This window comes from Coptis chinensis, chromosome 8 (genome assembly GCF_015680905.1).
Source record: "Coptis chinensis isolate HL-2020 chromosome 8, ASM1568090v1, whole genome shotgun sequence".
Lineage (NCBI taxonomy): Eukaryota > Viridiplantae > Streptophyta > Magnoliopsida > Ranunculales > Ranunculaceae > Coptis > Coptis chinensis.
The window spans coordinates 481769-506897 of NC_141463.1; the positions used below are offsets into that span (position 1 = coordinate 481769).

General features: G+C 36.5%; 3 protein-coding genes, 1 long non-coding RNA gene and 1 pseudogene across 4 annotated transcripts; 2 read left to right on the forward strand and 3 right to left on the reverse strand.

Moving 5' to 3' along the window:
- The first annotated feature begins 5223 nt into the window (after positions 1–5223).
- LOC147479137 (uncharacterized) lies at positions 5224–10080 on the forward strand. Its single transcript, XM_086576895.1, has 6 exons — positions 5224–5355; positions 6193–6665; positions 6768–6858; positions 8747–8884; positions 8994–9190; positions 9302–10080. The coding sequence occupies exons 3-5, from the start codon at positions 6817–6819 to the stop codon at positions 9186–9188; spliced, it is 375 nt and encodes a 124-aa protein (XP_086433021.1). The 5' UTR covers positions 5224–5355; positions 6193–6665; positions 6768–6816; the 3' UTR covers positions 9189–9190; positions 9302–10080.
- Positions 10081–12940: 2860 nt separating this feature from the next.
- LOC147479138 (uncharacterized) lies at positions 12941–14865 on the forward strand. Its single transcript, XR_015204883.1, has 2 exons — positions 12941–13274; positions 13392–14865. It is a non-coding gene; the product is annotated as an uncharacterized LOC147479138 (long non-coding RNA).
- A 1651-nt stretch (positions 14866–16516) lies between these two features.
- On the reverse strand, positions 16517–18584 carry LOC147479139 (protein FAR1-RELATED SEQUENCE 6-like). Its single transcript, XM_086577860.1, is given in 3 exon segments — positions 16517–17243; positions 17246–18455; positions 18535–18584. Coding segments are annotated over 2 exon segments (1923 nt in total). The 5' UTR covers positions 18535–18584; the 3' UTR covers positions 16517–16530.
- Positions 18585–19897: 1313 nt separating this feature from the next.
- LOC147479140 (secreted RxLR effector protein 161 pseudogene) lies at positions 19898–20377 on the reverse strand (annotated as a pseudogene).
- Positions 20378–22674: 2297 nt separating this feature from the next.
- LOC147479141 (uncharacterized) lies at positions 22675–23601 on the reverse strand. The gene has a single exon (XM_086576369.1). It carries the CDS (start codon positions 23599–23601, stop codon positions 22675–22677), a length of 927 nt encoding a protein of 308 aa, XP_086432495.1.
- Positions 23602–25129: the final 1528 nt, after the last annotated feature.

Below are 25129 nucleotides of genomic sequence, written 5' to 3' on the forward strand. Positions count from 1 at the left end.
TACAGTAAAAAAAAAAAATACTACAACATGAATGTTGCAGTGGATTTTTTTTGAAACTAGCTACTAAATCATTAATTTTCTTTCAGGTTATGTTGCATGGGAAGGTCGATGTTGTTGGAAAATCTAAATCTAAACTGAGCCTTCCCAAATGAAGTAAGGATACAACTACCTCAACAAGTGTAGACCCAAAAACAAAAGGCAAAGAAAAGGTAGAGGAGAAGGGTAAACAAAATTTGGTGAAAAGTGAGTTGTTGAGTTATAGGTCCAGTTTGAAGTCAATGGTTGAGATTGTGGATTTGATTAGAGGCGACATAACGGAAGTGCATAAGAAAAAAATGATGGATACACCGTTTGCAAGTCTTTTTAGTGTCTTTATTGATAATAGGTTGAATGTTAAGACTACAATAAAAGCAAACATTGATGTTTGTTCAGTTTTGGAGGCATACTCGGGAGTAGATGATGAGTTTTGTGTTGGGGGAAAAATTGTTAGATTTACCCCAGAAGATGTTGCATTGATTTTTGGGTTGCCTTTGAAAGGGAAAACTGTCGTATTGTATCCAGAAAGTGTAGGAAAGAGTAACAAGTCGGAGTTTATGAAGACCTACTTTGGAAGAGAGGATAAAATCAAATTGTTAGGAGTAAAGAATGAGATTACAAGTATTATAAAGAAGATTGGGATGGAAAATGATTTTGTGAGGTTGATGTCCCTATACTTGACTACGACAATTTTCTTCTCGAACCCAACAAGAATCAATTGGTCATTTGTTCCACATATCAAAGATTTGAATGGGATGAGAAGAATCTCATGGCCGAAAGTAATCCTTGTAGAGTTGATGGATCAGATAAGACGTAAAAGGAACAAGCTTTCGATGATTTCTGGTTGTGTGGTTGCACTTTTTGTAGGTTTCGTTTTGTTTTGCAAATGAATTTTATTTCTAATACAATCCCTTTTGCTAATACTTTTGTTTCAAATTGCAGTATTGGTTGTGTGAGCATATAAAGATAAGGATTTTTTAGACTTTGGTCCTAACAATAGTTGGTTTATTAGGGTTTGGTCCAGAAAAGCTTGAATATTAAGATTTAGTCCTAGTTTTGGTTGTTGACTGTCAATCAACTGAGTTGACTGTGGTCAATCTGCTTGTATTTTTGAAATGGCAATAATACCCATCGCATGCAACATCACGTGCTTTTAGTTTTATCAAATTTATTCAACACGTGTCAACATCTGACTTCTTATTTCGATGTGGCCACCAGATTTTAAATTTGCGCATCTCGAGAATACAAGTGGCATTTTCTGTCTCAAAGACAAAGTTTGCATCATCCATATTCCATCACCAGCATCATCAAGGGAGAATCGAGTTGCGTCAACAGAAAATTCCTCAATAGCTTGGCGCAAGGTCCTAAAATTCCCAGTAGATCGACTTGGACATCTTCTCGGAATTAAGCATGATGTGCCCATTGCAACGGAAGCCACGTGGCCAGTGATGTTGGCTTAGAATAGCAGCATGATTGTGGATGCAAAAAGTGAGATGGTTCTATGTTAGATCCTTTCCAGAGACTCGGAGATCAAACGGGTACCAGTATTCAAACTGAAATGGTCCATTCATCACTGTTTATGATCCTTTCCCTGTATAAGGTCCATTCATCAGTGTTTATGGTATCCTCTTTGTGGGCAGAAAGAGGGTTCTCAACAAATTTAGTCGGCAAGGACTTCCAATATAGGCTCGGCTCCCATTCCGCTTCCTAGCTTTAAGACCTTCGGTATCTCATCCACTAATATCTTGCTACCCCCAAAAGTTAAATGGGCACCATATGTAAAACTTGATGTTTTCCAATTATCACTTTTCTGGATAGCTGTGTAGAGATCAATAACCTTCACTCCCATATCTCTACAGAGTTGTATACAAGCTTCTGAATATCTTTGGTAGGCCTCACTGGAGCGAAGAAGCTAAGATTTTGAATGAAATTGTTCCTCGTTGACATGAAGGCAACTAAGAAAAATTACGCGTGTTTGGTCTGAAAGGCTCGTTAGATGAACTGCAATACTTCTCATGTTCTCAACATATTCTGGAAGTAGAGTGATGAGGATCCATTGTCCCCAAATTCCGGGATATTGATGATGGGAAGAACTTCAAACGGATTTGCGCTGCAAATGATGATCTATTGTTTTGGCCGTTGATTTATTTGGTCAATTAGATTTGTGATACGTGGCAAGTCAATTTGAGTGGGATTCCAACAACAATTTTACTTATTCACGTGATGTTGCACGCGAGGGGTATTATTGTCATTTCAAAAATACAAGCAGATTTACCACAGTCAACTCAATTGACTGACAGTCAACAACCAAAATTAGGACTAAACCCTAATATTCAAACTTTTCTGGACCAAATCCTAATAAACCAACTATTGTTAGGACCAAAGTCTAAATACCCCTAAAGATAATCACACCAATAGATGGATTTGAATCTGTCGAGCCTAAAGTTTGTAAGTGGAGCTTGAACGTACTCCAAGAAGCAATGGAGAAGTGTCCTCTAAAGGATATGGGTCTTGAAAATGTAAGTCTCATGGTTTTGTCTAATTCCACTAGTACTGTGAGTTACTACAGCAACATAGATGTTGCAGTGTCAATTGCCACTTCAACATGGATGTTGCACTGTAAATTCTCACTATAACATGGATGTTGCACTGTGAGTTACTACAGCAATATGGATGTTGCAGTGTCAAATGCCACTGCATCATGGATGTTGCAATGTAAACTCTCACTGCAACATAGATGTTGCACTGTCGAATTCCACTGCAACATGGATGTTGCACTGTCAAATTTGATAGGGTTATATACTAAAAACATTACTTTTGTATTAACTCTAATTCTTTATATTTTGAATGAGAATCATATGGGCAAATGTTATGCATATTATATATATTATTAGTTATATGCATGTGTATAATACTTTATGTTGTAGATGATATGGTGTGTGGTGACACACAGAAGATCATATCATCAGTACCTTATAAAGTATAAGTAAACGTTCACAACCTAAATGGATTTGGACAAACCATTGGTACGGTTGTAGTATAATCTGGTATTAGTCTATCTTGACTACAGGATTACACTAGTACACTTTGTGTGTATTGAACCGAACCAAGTGAGGTTGTTTCTCTTTATACTGACTATATAAGAGAACAAACACCTCTGTTATTATGGATGTTTGTCCTCTTAATCCGGATATAATAATAGGCACTTACGTGCATTGTACATTGCTTTAAATCATCAATGAGTGAGATTCATTTGTGAATCAACAAACTCAATGGATTGGGTAATGACATTGTATGTAAGGTGTGTTGTTGATTATAGACTGTGACCCACAAGAACTCGGGTTGATGATGTCCCCTTGAGGAGCTCATAAGGATTGTCATGTAAACCTTGCAGGTGGATTTAATCCGACATGACAATGAGGTTGAGTGGTACTACTCAAGGACATAAGAAGTTGATTAATGTAGTTGTCAGTAACTTGACTTAATCAACGGGCATTCGATATATTAAACATGGGGAGATCAACAAGCATATAATATGGAGCCCATAAACGTAACACGTAATTTGGGATTAGGGCGGTAGTGCAACAATGGCCTTTAGTGGAATAAGCTATTTGTTGACGGACTTGGGCCGTGTGTTCTGGGCAAACATGGGAAGCCCAAGCCCGTCAGGAGGCCTAACCCTAATTTCTCCTCATGGTTCCTGTTGTAGCCTATAAATAAAAACCTCTTTCTCTGGCCGTTTTCTACACAAGAAAAACCAAGGTTTTGCTCAAGAAAAGTAGATCCAAAATCGGTTCTATCTTTGAGAGTGATAGAGGCCAAGAGAGAAAGAAGAGGGTGGTAGATCGTTGCCCACACAACGTCCATTCCATTGATAGGAATACAACAGAAGATCAAGAGGTTGCAGAATCGTAGATCTTGGATTCTCAGAGTTATCTTAGCCGATCTAAAGGTATGTTTTCCAATCAAAATCGTGAACCCCATTAATTCCGCTGCGCATGGTTTTCACGGTTTGTAGAAATTTACATTATGAAATAACAGTTCCTACAAAATTGATATCAAATAAATGAGATTGCATGTTAGTTTTGAATTTTAATTGTGTTTTTTGTACACTATCTTCAGGTATTAGTCGAATTGGGCACTAAATCAAGCAAGGAGGAAAAATGGTTAGATCTCAACTTCAAAGTTGAAAGAAAGAGAAGTTGTTTCAAATGAAGAATCCATTCAAATTGAAAATGAAAACCTGAAAAGGTTAATTGATGAATTGAGATATAATCAGAAGAAGGACAAGGAAGAGATCGAAAATCTCAAGAAAGAGGTCCAAGTTTTGGATGAGGATGGAGAATACGAGGTTAAAGGAGGAGAAGAGCGAGTCGTTCAATGATACTGATAAGTGCCTAAAATTGTATATTTTATATATAGTTTTATAGGCACTTTATAATATCATTTATGCTTACTTTCGTATTTTTAATGTAAAACCATACATTTGCTTTATTCCATGGCATTATGCACATTTTTTGGTCATAAAGGTTTATTTGCATATATGTGCATGTCGTCTTTGGAAAAGTCCAATGCAAAATATGTTTTATTAATTTGGTTTAATATTTTTTGTAGGAAATAAAGATGTTGGTCAAAGCCCAATCAAAGCCTGAGCCCATAAGCCAAAGAGGATCATTTAGATAATCAATAAGTAAGATCTCATGGAGTAAATTATGCTATCAAGAATGGAAGGAAATGTTAGAGAATTGATAATTATGGAAGGAAATCAAGAAAGGATAATTGCAACTACCACCATATATTCTTACCATTTTCACCACATTAAATATCCCAATTTCCATTAATTACTTATTCTCTAGATTTCATTATATTAAATCATTCCATAATACCTTATATCCTAGCCACCATATATTCTCCCATATCCTCACCATATTCTTGCCAATCACTCCATTCCTAATTCAAAACCATATCATTCCATTTTATCCTTTATTTGATTTCCAATTTATATTTCTTTCCTTCCTCATGCCTTGATAATATCTCTTCCGTATTCCATTTCCTAAATTCTTTTATCTTATATTTTTTTTCCTATATCCCAAAGATTATTTCTATTTTGTGTGAAGATATTATATGCACAAAGATCTTGCTGGTGGAAGCTATAAATAGAGAAGAGAATTGGCATTGAGGAGGAGCATTCTACACCATTCTACAAGCATTCTACACCATTCTACAAGCATTCTACACTCATTCTATCTCCATTCTAATAGAAATTTTGCTTTGAAGTTTTAGTTCATTTAATTAGTGAGGAAGAGTGCTCTTGAGTGTGTAAGTTTCCGAAGATCAACATCAAAGAAATAAAGGCAGTTTCAATGTTCACTCTATCCCTTGTCTTTAATTATACTTTCATGTTAATTAATAGCATGGAGGGCTAAGTTTCCACCCCATGGTGGAAAGTGAAAGCTCTCCATGAAATTCTTGTTATTTTGTTTTTGTTCTTTTTGTTAGAATCTCTACTATATGTGTTTTTTTATGAAATCCAATGATATCTCTTTTTAATTGATTTTTGCACTAAGGTTAAATGTGCATGGTTTCTATCACCGTAAAAAATACGAGGTATTTTCCATTGTTAGTTTATTCTTTTTGTTAAAAATCGTTTAGACTCAACTTTATTAGTCATTAAGGGATTTTTGGGATTTTTTGTACTTCTTATTGTAGACATTGAATGCCTAAAAATTCCTCATTTGGAGTCAAAGAGAATAGAGGATTGAATTTAATATTGAGATGTTTTATTATGTTCTTCAAGTTATATTTTCCACTAATTCTAGAACTAGCGTTTAAGATTTAGTGAAGTTTTGGAGAAATTTAACAAGAGGTATAAAACTGAAATACAAGAATAGTTGATGAGTTAGTAACTTTCTACCAAGGGTTTTGATAAATTGATCTTTGAAAATTAATTGCTTTAGTTAGTCATTATTTTCTTACAAGTTACTTTTATTTTTAGTTTAGATAAGAAATTAGAAATCCTCAACAATTGTTTTAATATTAATCACCAAGTTAGCTATTGGTTTATGAAATCTTTTCTCCCCCATTTATTCACTTCAAGATGTGGATCGATACCTCACTTACCACTATTCTAATCATATTTTATTGATTATTTTGCAGTTTTTGAGATTTTTGTTGATTGACAAGTTTTAGATGACGGAATTAAACATTCGAAGAATTTGTGCAAATCAAATGGACTTTTATAGATGATGAGAAGCAATTAGAGATTGTGCAGTACGATGATAGTGTGGTGCAAACTGAAGAAGAAAATGAGATTAGCAAAAGAGGTCCGGAAACAAAAAAGAATGAAGAAATAGGTTATTTATTGGTCAAAAGGGTAAAGAAGAGAACAATGTTGGAAACAAGAAGGGAGAAAAACCTGAGGACGGTGATAACAAGAGCCCCAAAAAGAGGAGAAAGGCAGAGAAAAAAGAAGTGGATGCCAAATCTATAACTGTGGATGACTGGCCTACTCCAATAGTCGATCCAATGTCATTAAAAATGCCTGATGTCACTACAAGCATGGCATGGCCTTATTTGGAGAAAAAAGAGAAGAAGGTGGTTAAGTAATTTTTCAAGAATGCAAAACCAGAGTAAGTAACAATGCTTAAGAATTATTGCTTTTGTTGATATATTATACTGGTGCGTGCGACACTTAGTAAATTGTTTTTCTTTCCTTTTTGTTTATTTCGTAGTACTATAGCGCGGGAAGATGAGTGGAAAGAGTTAACACTCAGTGCAACGATGGTTATGGACCTCATGTTGGGGAGATTTGTAGATAGTCAGGTAAGGATAACAATTATAGCCTCACTACTAGCTGAAATTTGATTGTGCTCAATAGCAAACATGTAGATGAGTTTTATTTTGCACTGGATATCCCAATGCAACATGAATGTTGCCTCTGCTACCTCACATGGCAACATAGTGTTGCACTGTTACAGTGGCATCAAATTAATGAGAGTAATATGATAATTAGATGTTAATGATTCTTAGTTTTTCTCTGCAGATCATTAATTGGTATGGTCGATATTAATGTCAAGCCCGTAGTCAGTCTTCAGCGTAGTCATCAAATCTCTTGGCTTTACCAAAGGCATACCGCACACAATATCTAAAATAAGATTTTCCACTAGCTTGCTCAACATCAAACAACTATTAACATCTTTGCAGACGAATCCACAAGAGTGCTCATAATGCATAGTTTTTATCACAAAAGAGTCAAACTCATAAACTGCATGTACACGCCACAAACAACCAGTACTCTCCTTCTTAGCACAAGAAACCGTAACTCTCCCCGAATCATTCTTTGAAAATTGATATTTGTACCCAGTTTCAATAGAATATTGCAATACTTTAAAACGGAAATCATTAACATCAACAAATGTTTGACTAACATGTTTGAGATTAAAAGCCTATAATATACTCTTTAATTCTTTAATGAAAAAATGGATGTTTTTTACCATGAACTTTGCTGGTTTTATCAATTTGGGCCAAGAACTTTTTTTTTTGAGCAAATTGGGCCATGAACTTTCTTTTTTGTATCAGTTTGGGCCACTGTTACCATTCCGTTACTTCACGTGCTTATGTGGCGTACTGGATGTATATGTGTCCGACCAAATGCTCATGTATCACCGTTGAAGTGCACACCTAATCACCGGTGATGTGGCATCGAAATTTCAAAGTGTTTCAAACCCAAAATTTCATAGAAGTTGCACATGTTTCGAATGCACGTTACACGTGGTTTGAACCTTTAGGCAAACTCGCACTTAGTTGATAGAAATCCCCAAATTCAAACATAATTCCCTAATTACCAAATTCAGACAGAAAACCCCAATCCCCAATCCACCAAATCCCCAAATCCCCAATCCCCAATCCACCAAATCAAGCAACTAATTAAGCATGGATCATTACTGTATAGAACTTTTCTTTGGTGGGAAATTTCAGAGAGACCCAACTGAGCTCTATGATGGGTATAAGTGGTTTACGAAGCACATCTTGTATTACAAGGGTAGGAGAGTTCAATACTTTTACAATATCGATCCAGATAAAATGTCATATTTTGAGTTGAAGGGTATGATTGAGCAAGAATATCATGTGAAAGATATGGTTAAGATGTTCTATACTGATCCTAATAAGCCTTTAGACATTGGGCTTAGGATAGTCAATGATGATAAAGATATTATAGAAATGATGAAAATGGCAAAAAATCATTTTTGTTTGTCAGGTTTGTTATCTTTTGTTCGAGTTGTAAGTAAGAATGTAAGGATGCAATGCAAGGTTCTGTACCATCAGATTGCCCTACAAAAACTTGGAAATAGCATGTACATAATGGTTTAGGGTCCTTTCTTCAGGACTATTCAATTTTCTAGTATATGTAAAACTTAAGTGGAAATCTTTTTGAAGAAAATTGACCTAACCATAGCATCTTCTGTAAATCTAGATGTCTTAAAAGAGCTGTTTGGAATATCTTGTTCACAGGCTTACATAAGCATACATAAGGAAGAGTGGGATTTGTTTTTATGTTTGTTTTGTTTTGTATTTGGTTTCAATCAATATATATTAACAAGAAAGCTTTTAAGATATATATTAAGCATTTGAAATTAGTTTTAGAAATCATTTGAAACTATTAAGCATTCTTGAAACTAAGCATTTTATAATTCTTATAATTTTGATATAGGTGAGGAAGAGAGGTAAGGAGGTAGCTGTTAAGAAACCTGGGACTAAGAGTGGGACAACAAAGAAGGGTAAAGAGACAGTTAAGAGTGGGACTACTGAAGTCAGCAATGAAGCCAACCAAGTAGCAGCTGCCACCACTGTAAGTTTATGAAATAAGTTTGTTCAATAAGTTTTTTTCTAAGTTTTGAAATCATAAGTTTTAGAAAAAAGTTTTTAAGTTTATGAAATAAGTTTGAATTTTGATATAGGTGAGGAGGGAGAATAAGGCTCCCTCATCTAATGTAGGTGAGGGCACGCCAACTGTGTCAAAGAGAGGTAAAAGGGTAGCTGATGATGTACCTCAGGGAGCTTCAAAGAGGAAGACAGGAGTAAAAGGAAGAAAGGATCATGTACCTGAGGGAGTTGGAGTTTTTACAAATGGACAAAGGGAAACTCTTACTTGAAGGTAATGCTATTTTACAAACTACTTTGCATTTGAAAGATTTCCATTTGAAATGAGGTAGTTGTTTTACATACTTCATAAACATAACCTAATCTTTTGTCCTTCTTGTGATAGATGTCAGCTACTGGAGCACCTATTCTTATAAATGAAGCAAAGATTTCTGAAGCAAACAACAAAAGAAAAGGTAGACCTCCCCTTCCCAGACGATCTAGTAAAGCTCCAGTTATTGGTTTACAGTCAAATCAAGTTTCAAGTGAAGCTCAAGTACCTAGCAGTCAAGGTTCAATAAGTGCATCTAAACAAGTTTCAACAACTGCTTCCAAACAATCATTGACAACTGCTTCTGCACAAGCTTTTGCAACTGCTTCCAAACAATCACTAACAACTGATGCAGTGGCATCAAGCAGCAAGCCTAAAACTAGATCTGCAGCTGCCCTAGAAACTCAACATCAAGAAACTCACCATCAAGCAGTGGCATCAAGAAACTCACAATCACTGACAACTGATGCAGTGGCATCAAGCAACAACCCTAGAAACTCACCATCCAAGACTAAGCAGAAAACAACTGCTTTGACTGTGAGAACAAGAGCAAATTCCAAACCTAAAACTAGATCTGCAGCTGCCAAAGCCAAAACTAAAGTTTGGAAATAGATCATGTTTGAAGACTTGGTGATGCAATACAAGCTATGGGTATTCTGTTGGGCTTTTGCGTAGTCAGACTTTGTTTTGTCTGTTTCCTTTTGTAGCACCTTTTCCTTTTGTTGGTGTATGTTGTGATGTGTAAACACTGACGTAAACACTTGGTGTATGCTGTTATGTAAACACTTGGTGTTTATATTTAGGTTTTTTTGTGGTTTAGTGTCATGTTATGTACAAAATTGATTTTCTAACTTTCTTTCAGTTATTGTATGCAGTGTATGTTGTGTTGTTTAGTGGTTCAGTGCTTATATTTAGGTTTTTTGTATGTTGTGTTGTTCAGTGCAATGTATTTTCTAACTTTCTTTCAGTTATTGTAAGCACTAAGAAACAACTAAGAAACAAGCACCAAGCAATAAGAAAGAAACAACTAATCTTTGTTGTCAGAACTAATCAAGCACCAATACAGACTCCTTCCACTACTACAGATAGTGCACTCATTTAAATTAACAAACAACTCAAACTAATACAGACTCCTTCCACTAGTACAGATAGTGCACTAATAAAGACTCGTTCCACTACTACAATACCAAACAACTCAAACTAAATTAACACTAAAACTCAAACTCCCTCCACTACTACAATACCACTGGAAATGACAGTGTACTCAAACTCCTTCCACTACAATACCACTGGAAATCACATTGCACTAATCTAATTTTACAATGAAACTGAAACTCCTTCGCCAAACCATCGTCCTCAATTTCAAATGTAATCTTGACTTTTTTATCTCTTTTGATTTCATCTCTTTTTGAAGATGATGAAGAGCTGGCTTGGGAAGAGCTTGAACTCGCTGCCAACTCAATGTTGTTCATTAACAATTCCTCATACCATTGGAAATCACTCCCGCACTCGGTGCAATTCACGAATTTCTTGCCTTCATTTTCATTTTTCTTTTTTGATGTGTTAACCTTTCTAACCCCTAGGCAATTCGCCTTTCTGCATCTTAGACACTCCAAAGATACCATTGATGATGCTCTTGCGTCTTCCAACCACTGGAAGTCTCCGCAAACGCGGCATGTCAAAAAAAATTGCCCAAGAGAATGGCTTTGGCGAGACTGTTTCAGGATCCTACTTCCGCCACATTTTTTAAAACAACACGGTGTCGATAACCAACAACAATTGTTAGACGAATTATTTGACTCACCACACCTATTATAGAGATTTCCAGTAGTTGACATTTTCGAAATTGCACAAAATCAAAACCCTAATTAAAATACCAACTAGAAGACTTATGAGATAATAAAGGAGATGGGGTTTGATTAAGAGACAAATGAAGGAGACGGGGTTATTTCTTCATGTTCACAAGTCCAGAAACAAAAAAAATGGAGAGATAGCGATTTAGAAAGAAAAAAAAAATTCACGAGTCCTTGAAATTTTCACAAGTTTAGAATTTTCACGAGTCCTTGAAATTTCACGAGCAGTCTTCTTTGAAATTTCAGGTGCTTGTCACGTAATCGCCACATCAAATTTTGTTAGCTTTCCATTTCAATACCGACATGCCATCTTCCGTTAGCACACGTAGGCAGCCGTTTGCACACATAGACAAATTTTCTAACGGAAATACACCGGTGACCCAAACTGATACAAAAAAGAAATGTCATGGCCCAATTTGCTAAAAAAAAAAAAGATTTTGGCCCAAAATAATAAAACCAGCAAAGTTCATGGTATAAAACGTCCATTTTTTTCATTCTTTAATAGGCACTATTTCACTACCAGTCCCACTACCAGAAGCACAAGAGCTACTACCATAAGAATTAGAAGAATTATCACCAGATGTACTACTCTCACCTACTCCATAAGCAAGTTTTAAAGAGACATCAATGTTAAATGTAGAAAAGCCCTTTGCAAAGCTGTAGCACGCTAAAGATTGAAGCTCTGCATCATTTTCTATAACAAATGACTTTCTATCGCAAGTGAAAGAAATATCAAAGTATGATGGATTTAACTCGGGCCAATTTGTTGAAATCTCATTTTTGAAATCGATAATGGAAGAAGCAGACCAATACGACTTGCGAGAGTCAAATTTTTGTAGGATATAACTCCAAGAACAGTAAAATCCATCGTACAACACAAAATTTCTTTCACTCGAGTTAAATCACGATATGAGAAATCACCATCACCAATTTCTTTCCAAATTCAAGATGATAAAAACCTAAATTGAGAAAGAAATAAACGGAGTAACAAATTTCATATAAAAAGGGTATATACGGTATTTTAAAAAAGCAAATAAGGTGGGCTAGTTTTTTCTCGTAACTTACTGAAAATAAAACCTTTATTTCACAATTTTAAAAACCGGATGGGTTTAGACGTAATTCATAAAGTCAACGGGTTTTTGACTAATAAAGACTGGAATGAGAATTTTGAACCTAGTTTTATGTAAATTTGAGGGATTTCTCCGCCTATGGGTCGGGCCGGCCAAGTGCTTGAGAGCCTTTTTTTTTACACCCCTTAATCATCATTACCCAAAATAAGAGCACATTTCTTACCTACTCAGGCAAATGGTCATTTTAGATTAGATTATCACATGAAAGGCAAGACCTAGTCAGCAGTGATTATACCAGACTAATTGGGTAAGCACAGGGTGTCACTTTAATGAACCACATTAATTATGGGTTAGAGTTGTTTGAGTATAAAAATGTGCCGGGACGGCCTAACAACATCAAACATCTGAAAAGTAGTTCATTGAGATTGGAATAGATAAACTAGAGAGAGATGGCCGTGTCGAAGATCGGTTTTGCGTTTATAGCCATTGCAATTTTTCTAATTGTCGCTTCTAGCAATCAAGTCTTGGCAGCCGATTGTGAGGATGATGTACCAGTGTTAATAATACAATGCAGGCAATATGTTGCGAAGGCGGGGCCAAAAGTTCCACCATCGTCAGAGTGTTGCCAGGTCGTTAAGAGGGTGGATATTCCTTGTATCTGTTCTCTTGTACAGTCGACGATAGAGCTATTCATAAGCATGGAGAAGGCCGTCTATGTGGCTGAACAGTGTGGTAGGCCGGTGGCTCCTGGCTTCGTATGTGGAAGTAAGTACGCGCCTCTTGCCCTCTTGGTTACAAAATGTGACTAATGCTGACATTTTGCCATCATAATTCCCCATGCCCATGATACCACGATTGATTTATATCACCATGATACCATGATTGATTTATATATGTTCTGGTGGTTGACTTTCATGAAATCCTAAAATATAGCCAATAAATTAAAGAGATCCGAGACCGTTGGATGTGTGATCCAACTGTCCGAAAATCAAAAACAAAAAATACATTTTCTATTTTCTTTTTTATTTTTGATTTTCGGACCGTTCACACATCCAACGGTCTCGAACCCTCATTCCTATGACGATATTCTCATGGTAGCCCAGGCCTAAATTAAACTCTGAAAAGGTCTTATCAAAAAAGTTTTGATCCCTTTATAGGATTATTATAAGCCACTGTTTTCCTGTTTTTTTTTTCCCTTCTTAGAGTATGTTTTGATCTTGTTCTTATAAATGTTCCTTTCAGGTTATACTGTTCCCGCTCCTGCTCCTGCTTGAAACTGTCAAAGTTGAGGCCTTGAGGGAAGCAATAAGAATAAGAATAAGTGAAGTGAGGGAAATATAATATTTGTGTACTTGTTGTGTAAGGAAAGCTAATATACTCAGTCATATATGATTGCAACTTGAATTAGTATTTTCTTTATTTTCAATAATAGACCACTAAGTAGGAGAATCTTCTATATTATTCTTAATAAATTGGTTCATCATCGATTCAAAAAAAGAAAAACAAGAAAGATTTTTTATTTGTATGGCATTAAAATGGTAGGAGATTGTGGTATAATCCTGAGGTTTCCCAAGATCTATTCTCCACAAGGGCACACAACTACTAGGAGATTGTGGTAGAATCCTAAGGTTCCCAAGATCTAATCTCCACAAGGCCACACAACTAGTATATGATCAGATCGACTATCATAGTTTCTGGTCAGCTGAATGAATGTCATACTCATTCTAAGAAGGTTTTATATGAAGCTCGATCATTACTTTCGGGAAAAATTGCAAATGAAACCTTGCTGTAGCAATGAATAACTCCATACATAAGAAAGATTGATGCTGGTTGGAGTTGGTTAATCAACAAATTCGTATCCATTTAATAATTTTGGGTGTGTGTGTTGGCCATCCAAACACACCCAAAATAACAAACACTCAAAATAACAAACACTCATGGCACTCGAGATACTTAAATTAGAGACTTGCATCTACTTACGTACGCAAGGAACCTCCTTTTAGGGTTGAACGAATTCTTTTGCAGTACTTGACCAGATATCAAAAGACAACATCTTCATTGGAATCCATAAAGAAACAAATAAAAAAAAACAACAACATACATAATTAACAAGTAGTACTTTGAAAGTAACTAAATTTTATTACTTTCTTTAGGTAAACCATTGAAATAACAATTAGGAATCAGTGATACCATAACCTAAACTAAAAATCAGTATCTAGAGTAACAAGAACCTTATTAGAACTTCCCACTGCCCATCATGGTCTTAAACTCATCAAAATTAACACACCCATCCCCATCTCTATCAACATTCTTAATCATCTTCTTACAATCACCAACGCTACACTTTTGTCCCAAGCTCTTATACACCATATGTAACTCATTAACAGAAATCAAACCATTCTTATCTTTATCATACATATCAAAAGCATCTTTCAACTCCTTCTCACTATCACCTACACTACCTTTAGATTTATGAAAAAACTCAGCAAACTCTTTCAGATCTATAAACCCATCCCCATCTGTATCTATTTCTTTCATCATCAGTCTTAACTCATCTCCACTTGGCTCTGATGAACCTAATGCACGTAACACGTTTGCTAGTTCAGTTTTTGATATCTTTCCATCCCCGTTTGCATCGTAGTGCTTGAATATTTTCTCTACTTCTTCATCAATTCTTCCTATACTATTCATTGTATGTATAATGAAAGTTGATATTGGAGTGGTGGTTATAAGTTGGTTGGTTTATTTATTGGTAGTTTTGACGCGGTTGTGTTTATGTAAAGAAACGCGGTTTGGGATGGATGAGTTAATATTGGAAAGCAATTGGGATTGCGTACGGGGTTTATTTGGTTTAAGAGTGTGGGGAGTTTTTTTTTAAAGAATCTTTTTTCTTCTCTCCACGAAAATAGTAGGTTGCCCTTTTCCAAAGGGAACTGTTTTATACTTTTTTGTTGGAAGTTTGAAGATTTGTGTCATGGAGAATGACAATGTTACCCTGTTCATATATGCCGACTTAAATGCCGACATCTATTCATATGTCAATGTAAAAAACGTTTAAATACTGTAATTACCGCGATATGCCGAATGGAATATTGGAATTCCGTTCAATATTTCAGTTTTTTAAAAAGCCGGAAAAAACAGTATAGAATCAAAATATTGATAATTCCAAAATTAATCAAAATTCCGTAGGGGGTGGAACTTGGGTCGGGTTAGCCCGATCCGGATGGATTAAAACTCGATTTTTATTGGTTTTGGGCTAACATGTCAGATCTGTGGTCCGGTTTTTTGTAAAATCAAAACCCAACTCGGTTTTGGGTTGGGCTCGGGTTAGAATATCAAAAAATTGAAAAACCCGAACCCGTATGCATATGTACGTATATCTTTCAATCATTCTATTTTTGTAAAAAATAAAGTTGAGAATTTCTATTTTAGAGAGAATAATATAATCAACAAGATTAGTTTCTCTTTTAAACAATCAAATCTCTTTAATTTTATTAGAAGAATTTAATTTTAATGTTTTTTATCTCATAATTCCAAAAAAAAACCTTGAGAAATTTGACCAATCCGGCCTAACCCGATCCAACCCGAATTTGTCGCCTAGGATTTGGGCTAAAAATTTAAAGACCGACTAGAGCTTGGTCTCGGGCTCAGGTTATGCCTCAACCCGACCCAATCCGCCCAAATTCCACCACTAAAATTCTGAATATAACATGGGTCGAAAGATTATGAATTTTAATTTTTAAATTTATCGGAATTCCAATAATTCTGAAATCCCGAACCATGGCGTGGCGGCACGACAATTACATCGAGTTTTTTGGATATCTATTTCAATTTTACTGGTAAGAAGAGGATTTTGTGGTCATGGGCATAATTGGTAAGATATCGCTAAAATCACGGAATAACAGTGAAGTACGGGGTGGCAGTTTATTCTATGGTCCAAAATATCCGCAATACATTTGGGTTTTTCTACGGCCCGATGTTACCTATGTCTCGAGTCCCAATTGTCTGATACATGACCAGTGAGAGGTTTCTGTACATGCAATTTGTCCACGGAATTGAATAAAAAATCAAATAAAGAAAGCATATAAAAAATCTTGCTATTCCATAAACAACCGAACATGGGCATATATAAAAGATACGAAAAACGGCCACCATGTAGCAACACAATTTTGTATTTGATTAGCGTAAAAAAAAAACACACACACACACAATTTGTATTTGTTCTCTTAATTGATACTAAGGTTTTTCTTTACAAAATGTCACATCTCTAGGTGGACGTATCACAATTTGTATTTGTTCTCTTAATTGATACTTTGGAAGGTTTTTCTTTACAAAAATGTCGCGTGAGTTTTTTTTTTGACTCACTGTTTCTTAGATGATTCTAAGTTGTGCTTCGCTGCGATGTTGTAGGTACCATTCTTGATTCAATTTCTTCTGCAAGACAAACTTTTTTTAGTGACTCTTCTAGTGTCAGTAAAGCAGCTTTGTAATGTTCTTGAGATATTGCCCCTTCCTCCACAATTTGAACAGCATATTTGTATAAGCAAGCGGACCATTGGTCTCTATTATCAACTTCATCACTATTGGCCCCAGCGTTCACTATCCTTGAGTGCTTATAATCCTTTCTCCACCGTGAAATAATGTAGTGAGAAGGGATCTCTTCCACTCCATTATAGTTTAGGACGCTTAATGTATGTCTACAGAGATAGCCCTTGAAGTTGAACAGACCACATATGCAAGAAACTTCCTGCTTCTCTGTATTATACAAAACCTCAAATTTTTTAACTTCTCTCTGGTTTCCCTCTCCTTCACAGCGTTCCTTGACAACGTATGTTACAATTGGCCCGTCTGAATGAACTTGTGAGGTGTTAAAACACGAATACAACTCCTCAACCTCGTGCTGAAATTTCCTGAATATTTCTTTAGTGTAAAATCTGGACATCTGTAGCTCAAAACAACATTTAGTTTTTAGAATGGGCTTTGAATGTAACGAGTCAAAATCTTCCCTGGCTTCTATTGTACGCTTCTTTTCTAGAGCCAATTCATACTTACCGAAAAACTCCTTCAATGAAGTTTGCTTAGTTAAATACCCATAAAAAATCCATGCATGCACTCGTTTTGTTCTGTCGACGACAAACCAGCAAAAGGGGACTCCTTTAGAAAAACTGGAACCCATTGTTTCTGGTCGTGGTACAACGTTTGAAGCCATTCATGATCCCCAACTCCACACTGTTCGACCATTTCCTTCCAAATGGTTTCGAATTCATCCACTCTCAGTGAATCATAGACTGCTTTATTCAATGCCCTTCTAACTGCTTCATTTTGACGCACGCCTCGCAATTCTTGTGGAGCTTTTTGCATGACATGATTCAAAGAGAAACAATGACGCGCTCTTGGGAAAACATTCATAACTGCTCGCTGGATGGTCTTTCCTTGATCAGTAATTATGACAAATGGAGGACATCCCGGCATACAAGAAAGCCATACCTTGAACAACCAAACAAATGACTCAAATGTCTCATCTGCAAGCAATCCACAACCCAACAAAACAGATTGTCCATGGTTGTTTAACCCAACAAACGGTACACATGATACCTCGTACTTGTTTGCCACATACCTAGTGTCAAATGCAACTACATCACCAAAGTAGCTATAAGCAGCCCTTGATCGTGCATCAGCCCAAAATACATTTCCCAAGCATCCTTCATTTTCAAGATCCATTACATAAAAGAAGTTTGGACTAATCAGCTGCATTCGACAAAAGTAATTATAAAGGGCTTGTGCATCTCCTTCCTTAAGCTCCAATTGCTTATTTTCATAAACGCAATTTCCTTCAGAAGTATAATTTTCAAAACTCAGTCCATCAACAGCATCCATTTGGTTAGAAGTACTTGTCTGCATTCTAGCATCACTACCTACCTGAACCTTCTTTCTTATTCGAACACCCACGCTTTTATGTGATCTATACCGATTTTTACTCGTTGGACTAATCAAATGGTTATGCTCATGAACTACTTCAGTCACTTTCCACCTAAAATTACCAACCAACCTAATCCTCACCATTGCTGGACAACCAGTTCTACTATTCACACTTCTCTTCTTTGTAAAACCCTCATTACTACAACAAAGCACTGCCTTAAACTTCTCTTTACTTAATCTCCTACACCATGATTTTTGAACTCTAATGCCAAACCCTTGTTCCTTAGCATAACAATTATAAAAGTTATATACATCATCATAGGAATCAAACTCCATACCTATTGCAGCTGGCACTGCTTCTTTCTGACTATCCAAGTCCTCTTCCATCTGAAAACAAGTAAACACCTAGAATTACAATAAATCTAACAAGAAATGAAATAAAGTAAATAACTTGATGAAAAATTACCTTTACAATTTGGAATTGGGAGTGGGGTTTGTGTAGATGAGATCAAATTTATTAAAGCTGTTTTGGATGATTAATTATGTTTAAATGAATGGGCTGGGCTTGTAATCTGATGGCCCAAAATCAATATGATCCAAGTTTCTCAAACCGAACAACAAAAGCCCGCGGGCCCTGTTTTAAGGCACTGCACAATCGGATCCAAGTAACTTGCTTAGTTGGCTTACCAGTCTAATTTGTTCTTAAGGGGAAATAAACTTCTATGGCAATAAATTTTCTGATTTGGAAATGAAATATTTTCTTTTGTTGTTTCTGAACTCTCTTTTAATTTTAATTCTTCATTTCCATTAGTTTGCTTGTAAATGTTTTCCAAGTAAAATGGAACTTTACAATATAGCTAAGGCAGTTAAAATCGGTTTTAAGATGTAATTGGTCTAGAAGCGATATGCCATTAATTGGTGGTTTAATTGGTTGAATCGGTTTTATATTATTATATACAAATATACAATTATAGCTTCAAAAAATACAATATCAACAACACTACTAATATTAAATAAGTTGTTATTAATCGGTAGACATTGTTACCTTTGTTCTTATTTATTTGACTAGTTATTTATTCTTAAGTAATATAAATAGTGCAATTTCAATGCATTTTGTTGTGACAAAATTTGCAAAGTTCTCATTTTCAATTTTATAGAATAGGAAATACTACTTTTTGGTATATTAAACATTTAAATCTATTTATATAAACATTAACAATGGAAAACATATTATAAAATAGGTCAATCTTAAAAGAAGACAAGTATGGATACGCGGCTTACAACTTCTTTTTGTTAAGAACAAATGTTCAAATAGTACTTAACAGTTCTGGTAATGACTTACTTAAGAATCTTAGGCTTATAAATAAACTGTTACAATCTTAACAGAATGAGACAAATCAGGAAACACTACTCAAGTATCCTAAAGACTAGGACTTATTCAAACAGGCTACAAAGACACGTTCTCTTCATTCCCTCCCTTAAACTAGTTACCAACTTCAACTAGTTTAATTCAGGAACTTGACAGACTCCCAACTGTCGTCGAAACCTCTGAAATGCATCCATTGTGAGGGGCTTTGTCATCACATCTGCCAGCTGATCATGTGTTTTACAATAAACCAATTTGACTGCTCCTTCTCGTGTGAGATTACGAAGAAAATGAAAACACACATCAATGTGCTTGCTTCGACCATGTAGCACAGGATTTTTTGACAACTTAATTGTGGAACTGTTATCACAAATAATTGTAGTACACTTACTTTATTCCAGACTCAACTTCTCAATTATTCTCTTCATCCAAACAAATTTTGACTAGCACAAGCAAATGCAGCCTACCTAACCCTACTTCGGGTTGAAAGTGTGACTATAGGTTGCTTTCTGGAAGACCATGCAACAGCCCCAGATCCCAACATGAAAACATAACCTGATGTACTTTTCCTGTTTTCTATATCTCCTGCATAGTCACTATCTGCATATCCAACCAGACCTTCACACCCTCCTTTATTGTAGAAAAATCCAAGGTCAATAGTTCCTTTTAAGTATCGCAGTATCCTCTTGGCTGCCATCAGATGCAACTCAATTGGTTTGGCCATGTACCTGCAAATCAAGCTTACTACAAACATCAAATCTGGCCTTGTAGCTGTTAAGTACATGAGACATCCCACCATTTGCTTAAACAAAGTCGCATCCACACAAACCCCATTCTCATCTTTAAAAAGCTTACAACCTAGAAAAATAAGATTATGAACTGAGTTGTTGTCCTCCATCCTAAACCTCTTCAACACCTCCAAAGCATACTTCCTCTGACACATATAGATCCCATCTGACCTTTACAAAACTTCTATGCCCAGAAAAAACCTCATTCTCCCCAAATCAGTCATGTCAAACTCCCTCAACATGGAATTCTTAAACTCAGCAAACATCAATTCATCATTGCCAGTAAATATTAAATCATCAACATAAAAACTGACAATGAGAATCTTACCTCCCTTATTTGTTTTAATGAACAAAGTATGCTCACAATAACACTTCTCGAACCCTTCACTTATGAAATGTGCTTCAATACGACTGAACCAAGCTCGTGGAGCTTGTTTCAGTCCATATAGAGCTTTCTTCAGCCTGTAGACTTTCTGAGGACTATTCTCCATCGCATAACCTTTCAGCTGTTCCACATACACTTCTTCATTAAGTTCCCCATGCAAGAAGGCAGATTTGACATCAAGTTGATAGGGAGGCCACCCTTTTTGAGTTGCTAGAGCCACAATCATTCTCACTGTGTCCATTCGCGCAACTGGCGCAAATACTTCTGTGTAATCTATCCCTTGTTGTTGCACATACCCCTTTGCTACCAGACGAGCCTTCAACTTGTCCACTTCTCCATTCTCCTTGAGTTTGGTTTTATAAACCCACTTCACTCCAATATTCTTTGCACCTTTAGGAAGATCAGTGATTTCCCATGTGTTGTTCCTCTCTATAGCATGTATCTCCATGTCTATAGCTGTCCTCCATTTGTCATGCTTCCCGCTTCCTCAAAATACATTGGATCTGCTAAAGCAAACAGAGCCGAATGGACATTTGCATCTTCTTCTTCAGACTCCTCCGAAAGTCCTTCCCCAGTTACATAATCTCTCATCCACCCCGGAGGCCCTTTGTTTCTTCCTTCTTCAGAACTAGATGAATCTCCTCTATTTGCAACATTTCTTCCTTCTTCAGAACTAGATGAATCGCCTCCATTTTCACCATTTTGAGGACTACCAACTGGTTCAGTGACTTCTTCTTCTGCTTTATTCACTGCTCCCTCATTCCCTGCGTTCACTACCTCATTATCTTCATCATCCCATTCCAAATCAACCATTATGTGTTATTCATAACTGCTATTCCAGCTCCAAGACTTATTTTCCTCAAACACGACATCTCTGCTAACTACAATCTTCCTTGCAACTGGATCATAGAGTCTATATGTCTTAGACTCTTCACTTACTCCCAACAACACACAAGTAATGATCTTTGCATCTAGCATTTTCCTTCTCACATCATGAACATGCACATGCGCCACACATCTAAAAACTCTAAAGTACTCAACTGAGGGTCTACTTCCACTCCATGCTTCCCCAGGTGTTTGATTCTTCACAACCGATGTAGGACTTCTATTCAGAACATGTATTGTCCAGTTCACCGCCTCCGGCCAGAAATTCTTTGGAATCCTTCTTTCAGAAAACATGCATCGAACCATGTTCATCATAGTTCGATTTTTTCTTTCCGCTACACCATTCTGCTGTGGAGTATACGCTGCAGTCAATTGCTTCTTGATGCCATGCTCTGTGCAGAACTCATTGAACTCAAGTGATGTGAACTCTCCTCCTCGATCTGTTCTCAAACATTTAATATATCCTCCTACTTATTTCTCAACACAACTTTTAAAATGTTTGAACATGCTTAATGCATCAGATTTTTCTACTAAAAAATAAGTCCATGCTTTTCTAGTAAAGTCATCAATGAAGCATATAATGTACCTCTTCTTACTGTTAGAGATGGGTCCGCAAAAATCTGTATGAACAAGCTGGAGCTTTTCTGTAGGGTGGCCCTCCAAATTCTCTTCTTTGGGATTGGATCTCTGTGTTGTTTTCCAATCATGCAGTTTGTACACACTGTTGTTGGAGTCCTGAACTGAGGTAACCCATGCACCATCTTCTTAAACTGAAGAGTCCTCAACCCCTTGTAGCTTAAATGTCCGTAACGACAATGCCATAAGTGTGTCATATCCTGTGTGGAGATGTAGAAGCAATCTGGCTTTTGTGATAGTGATTTGTCCAGCAACACAAACATCCGATTTGCTAACATCTCGGCCTGTATTATGAGTCCTTTCTCTAGGTGATAAATCTTGAGCATTCCATGTTGGATGAGAATCGCCAACCCTTTTTCTTGTAGTTGACCAATGCTTAACAGATTGCTCTTTAGTTTAGGCACAAAAAATACTTCACTAACAACATGTGTAAACCCACTTGCTTTCAATCTCACACTGCCTTTTCCTAACACATCCATCCTTGTGTTATTTTCCAGTTTTACCGTTTGCTTGAAGTCCTCATCCAGATCAGTGAATGAACTCTTGTCACCACACATGTGGTTTGCTACAGCCAGAGTCTAAGAACCAGACATCTCCCCTTCGAGCACCGTTCATCTCCACATATGACATGAGCAACATCTCTTCTTCTTCTCCTAGTTCAGCATAGTTAGCTTCCTTAGCCCAGCTTGGACATTCAGATTGAAAATGTCCAAGCTTGTGGCATTTAAAGCATTCCACTGTTGCTTTGTTGTAGGGCAAGCGTCTACCTCTTCCACTTCCTCTGTACACACCTCGACCCCGTCCTCTTGCACCAAATTTGTCGTCATAACTGATTTTGAGTGCTTGTTCTTCTCCTATATGTCGCTGGAATTTTTGTTCATGAACAATTAGAGAACTCTGCAGCTCATCAATGGAAAGGTGATCGATGTCTTTGGACTCCTCAATCGAGCAAACAATATAATTGAACTTCTCACTCAGCGATCTGAGAATTTTCTCCACCACTGTGACATCTTGCATTTGCTCCCCATATGTTCTCATCTTGTTGGCCACTGACAAAACTCTTGAAAAATACTCAGAGACTCCTTCTCCAGTCTTCATCTCTAGGATTTCAAACTCTCTGCGGAAAGCTTGTAGATGTGACCTCTTGACCCTAACACTCCCTTCAAACTTCTTTTTCATAGATTCCCAAATATGTTTGGAAGTTGTCTTCACAAGAATGGTCTCCAATATCGTCCGATCTATAGCCTGAAAGAGAAAGTTTTTCACTTTCAGATCTTTCAGTTTCAATTCTTCTAGTATCTTCTTCTGTGCGTCTGTCTGCACAGATCCATTTGCTGGCTCCTCATAGCCAGTCTCCACCAGCCTCCATAATTCCTTAGATCGTAGGAAATTCTCCATTAACATGCTCCAATGGTCATAGTGACCATCAAAGCGAGGAATGGATGGCTGCATAAAACTCCCTTCGGTAGTCATCTAGCTTCTCTACTACTGCAAGAACGTCAAAGACTCTATTGCTTTGATTTATGTCAAAGACTCTGCTGCTTTGATTTTGTCAGGCCCAATGGTGGCTCCGATACCACAATGTTAATAACAAATGTTCAAGTAGTACTTAACAGTTCTGGTAATGACTTACTTATTATTAAATAATCTTAGGCTTATAAATAACCTGTTACAATCTTAACAGAATGAGACAAATCAGGAAACACTAGACAAGTATCCTAAAGACTAGGACTTATTCAAACAGACTACAAAGACACATTCTCTTCACTTTTTGTACGATTTAGAAAGGGGCACGGTCTTTACACCCCATAAAATGGGATTGGTGCCCCTTTGTATAAATCAATGGTTTTGGCACCCTCCATTTAATCATACATTTGCTATATATACACCCCGACATTTATTTCTCATCCAAAATCCAATGCACCCCCCTAAAGAAAACAAAAAATCCAAAAAGAAAAACTTGTGGCTACTTCTTCAATTCAAATAAGAAAACTTTAATTTGACATTAAAAGTCACGTCACTCTCTCCCGTTACTCTCAATTCGCACCTCTCAATTAGAAGTATTTTCAAAAAGAAAAGTTACCAATGGCATAAAATTTTCCTAGATATTGCCATCTCAAGGAAAATATGTTCAGCGCAGACGACTATTATCATTTCACGGAATTGTATCACGGAAATATACAACTTGAGAAAAAAAAAGAAAAAGACACCCACGGCAACAAATATGAAATATCCATGGTTACTATCATATCACGGAAATACCGCATCGTAAGTTTTATTTGTATGCGGGAGTTGTATGCCGTGGAATTCCATAAGCTTTAAAAAAAACCAAAAAAAACACGGCAACAAGTTTTTGTGGGCAATGCTTTTTCGCGGAATATCAATGCTGCCAATTGTACCATCTTGCGGTAATTGCTTACCGCATAATACAAAAATCTTCAAAATAAAAAAAGAGTGTAAACTATATAAAGAAGGGACACATGTGGAATAACCATTATTCCACTACCCTTTTACCAAAGGGGTACTAATCCCATTTTGTCCGCTTCCTTTTAGAAAAGTAGTATAACATGTAACAACTATATACTGACAAACACCATAGTATTTTTGTGCAAAAAGAGAATGTTGACTTTGACGTTTTGACCATTGCCTTCAACCTATGCACTACTCAAAATAGATCTGGTTTTATGCTCTCTCTCTCTCTCACTATTTTCTGGAACCCATCGGGGTCCTTGGTCGATATAACCAACTTAATTGCCAACTGAGTAAGACCAAAGAAATCGGAGAAATGTATATCGCTCAACCTCCGATATACTATCTTCGATTAAATCCGATTTTAACTGCTTAGTGCATGAATGAAGCCTTTCCTTGACAAGCACAAATTATACCTGGAACGAAATCCCTTTCTCTGCTTTTTATGGAGTATTAAGTCACTCTCCATCTATGTTCGTGAGGTGAGAATATTAAATATTTAAGAGTCTTGAATTGGGCACCACTGAATTGA